General features: G+C 34.9%; 1 protein-coding gene across 1 annotated transcript; it reads left to right on the forward strand.

Moving 5' to 3' along the window:
• Positions 1-2151: 2151 nt before the first annotated feature.
• Positions 2152-3115, forward strand: LOC117124076 (C-C chemokine receptor type 1-like; the record flags this gene model as incomplete). Its single annotated transcript, XM_033270212.1, has 2 exons — positions 2152-2541; positions 2981-3115. Coding segments are annotated over exons 1-2 (525 nt in total), but the record flags the coding sequence as incomplete, so codon positions are not given.
• Between the last annotated feature and the right edge of the window lie 243 nt (positions 3116-3358).

A 3358-nucleotide genomic window follows, 5' to 3' on the forward strand; every position in this document is an offset into this window, starting at 1 on the left:
TGTTGACAGTTTTAGATAAAATTCACAATAGTTTCCCATAGAATAGGATCAGATCTGTAGGGAGGAGAACCATCGGGAGGAGCAGGCTAGACGCATGCTAATATTTTAGGTATTGGTGCTACACTCCGCCTCTTTGTGAGAAATTATATAGCTTAAACGTATGTTCATTCGTTATGTTTGACACTCTGGATTGGCGTATTATATAAAGCCTGGTACCCTTAAAATATCTACACTGTCGCTACAGTGGTTCAGTGCAATCGTTGTACTGCGTAGGCCCATCAGTCCCTGGAGCAATCGGGAAAGTTTCCGGTTTCCAGCGACCAATCAGCATCACCAAGAACCGTCGCCGATCGCGTGTAGCGATTATATGGAAACAAAGCTTAACATAGTGTGGAGGATAAATTCCCATGGCAGCAGGCAGTCGCTAGTAGCTGTTACCATTGCACATGAATATCACTAATGTTCTGAAACCTGATCATGATTCACTGCAATTAAATTTAAGTTCAGATAATATCGAGAGTAATTGAAGTCAATATTAATCATTTTTCTTCGCAATGGATCGTTACAATGTCGCTAGTCCTTTTCACTACAATTATTACATTGCGTAGTTGTCCATAAAGCAATCGGGAAGGCTGACCCAAAAACGTGAAAAATACTATGCAGTAATTAAATTAAATTTCATATTTAAAATGAGTACTGGATTAGGATTCAACTAATAATTACATTAAATTTTATTTCGAAGCTCTAAATGATGCGAAAAACAAGGAACTAAATCCTCCGTCAACAGCTCTCACCAACCTAAATGCAGTAATAAACCGAGTTCTAATACAATGGATACCGGCAAACTGCGGCATTACAGGAAATTAAAAAGCAAGTGCACAAAAAAGACAGTTCACCAATAAAGTATCTTAAAGCAAAAGCAATCATCAACTTGTCAGAAGCATGAATGAAATAACCAACATCCCGGTCACAGCCCAAGTGACAGCTACCACTACATCCGAAAGAACTGAACATGTACAGTAACAATTTTCCGACTGAGCTACAATCGTCTCCATCACCGCTTACTCCAAAAGTTTGGTATTGGTATTGAGCACACCGATATGTGTCCCTGCGGTAATGGACCAATGACTGCTGAACATATTCTTCAGAACTGCAAAAATTATGTAACTGAACGAAAACTTGGCCATTACTAACTATACTTCATCAAAAACTCTATGGTATCCGGGAAGATTTACAGAGAACAGCAGACTACATCAAAGAAATTGGCATCATCATCATCATCATCTAAAAAAGGCGAACGAGAAGAATTTCCTCGCCAACTCTAAAACATACATAGATAATAGGCCTATGTTTCCTTAGATTAGAGCCTTTAAACATTTATTAATTAATAAATTTAATGATTGAAAAGACGCTGCCAACTTGTCTTAAAATATAATATCAGTTAGTTTATTTTGATAAATATCGAAACGGTCGTTGAAACGTTAATAAAAGATGACTAGCGGCTATTCTCAGAATTTCACGATCTAAATTTGATTAATAGCGCAAATTATTCACCAGTTTATACACGCATAAGACCTAGATAATAGGCCTGTTTTTAGGCCCTTTAAACATTGGCCGTTGGCCGTTAATACATTTGTGAGGCCTCACCACAAAATTTGACGATTCAAAAAAGCGCGTTGCCAACTTCTCTTCATGTTTATTTATTTTAAATATCGAATCGATCACGTTAATTCTAATTAGGGTCTATGTACTATCCTACTCTATTCAACAAATTAATCCCACTAATATCACATGAATAGAATTCATGCGATATTTTGCTTTTAGTGGGATTCCTTTTTTTCATATAATATTCCTAATAAAAGTAAATCATCGCATGAGGTATATTGTTGGAAATGTCTAATAGCTCAGACATTAATAGAATAAATCCTACCACAACTCTTTTCAATACCACATCATAATCAATAGACAAATGGGTGTGTTGAAGAGAACAGTGCTGAAGAAACCGTACTACCATTGGAATATATAGGAAATAATATAAGAAATACATTATATACAAGAAACGTTTGATAAATACTGTGTGTTATCTGTTATGGACTTTGCCAGAGACAAAGATAGAAAACTATGAATATATCTACGAACTACACAATTAGCATGGAACTACAAGCACCCATGCTGCTGGTCATAGCTTGTTGTATAATTGGTAGTATTGGTATTATTTCCAATTCATTTGTCATATTTGTGTTCGTCTACAACAAGACTTACAAGAAGTCTGTGTCACTTAAATTACTTCTTCATCAGACTGTGATTGATTTGCTCGGCTCTCTGGTGTTTTTGATTTTCTACGTTATTCATGTTCCTGATGGCATTGCTGGAACCATATTCTGTAAAATGAACTTTTTCTTCTACTACGCATTGGAAACATCAACGTACAATTTTGTTCTGCTTACAATCGAACGATATATTGCTGTAGTCCATCCATTATTGTATCGCAAAAAATCATTGGGTGGGAAAATTACATGCATGTCACTCATTATCCCCCATGTATGTGGTGTACTTTTAACGATATATATCCTAATATATATAGACATAAATCCAATTGTGAAATCATGTGCAATTGAAATAGTGAATGCTGTAGTGGGGGGTATCTTATTCATTATTGTAAGCTTTGTGGTACCCGTTTGCATTATGCTGTGCAGTTACGTGAAGATGCTGTTGAAGTTACACAAAACAAGAATAGTTAGTAATGAACATTCTACTGAAGTTCAACGTAGTAATAGTAAAAGGACTCAAAGAATCAAGTCAGATCTATTGACTACTCTCATCTTAATTGCATTTGTTTATATTGTGACAGTAACTCTACACTTTGTTTTCATGCTGATGTATTTCATATGCGATACCGATATTAAATACATATATTTCAGGCTGGGTGTGTTGCTTCTGGGGTTAAATTTTACTATTAATCCATTTATCTACTGTATAGCATGCAAAGATTTTCAACGAGGATTTCGAAAGATCAGAGATGATGTATATCAAGGTTAGAATCCAAGAATTAAGTCAATTAAGAGAGACATTAAATGTATATACTCTCAGAGATGAGCTAATGAAAGTGGAAGATGTAATTAAATATTGGATTTTTTTTTGCATACACTTCCGTAATACTGTATCTTTAAAGGGCTTATTATCCTTCTTAAATTTGAATTCCCAGTTTCCCCGACTAAAATTTACATTCTTTTGAAATTGCTACTTCGTAAGTTATACTGCTTTAAACGTTCACATTCCTAATTGTGTTTCAAACTTTAATAAATATATTTTTGTTTCTCTTTCGTGGGAATTTCAAACACCTTTATTTCTATCTCTT

This window comes from Anneissia japonica, unplaced genomic scaffold (assembly GCF_011630105.1).
Source record: "Anneissia japonica isolate Jap-2015-1 unplaced genomic scaffold, ASM1163010v1 scaffold100275_len3358_cov107, whole genome shotgun sequence".
In the NCBI taxonomy this organism is placed as follows: domain Eukaryota; kingdom Metazoa; phylum Echinodermata; class Crinoidea; order Comatulida; family Comatulidae; genus Anneissia; species Anneissia japonica.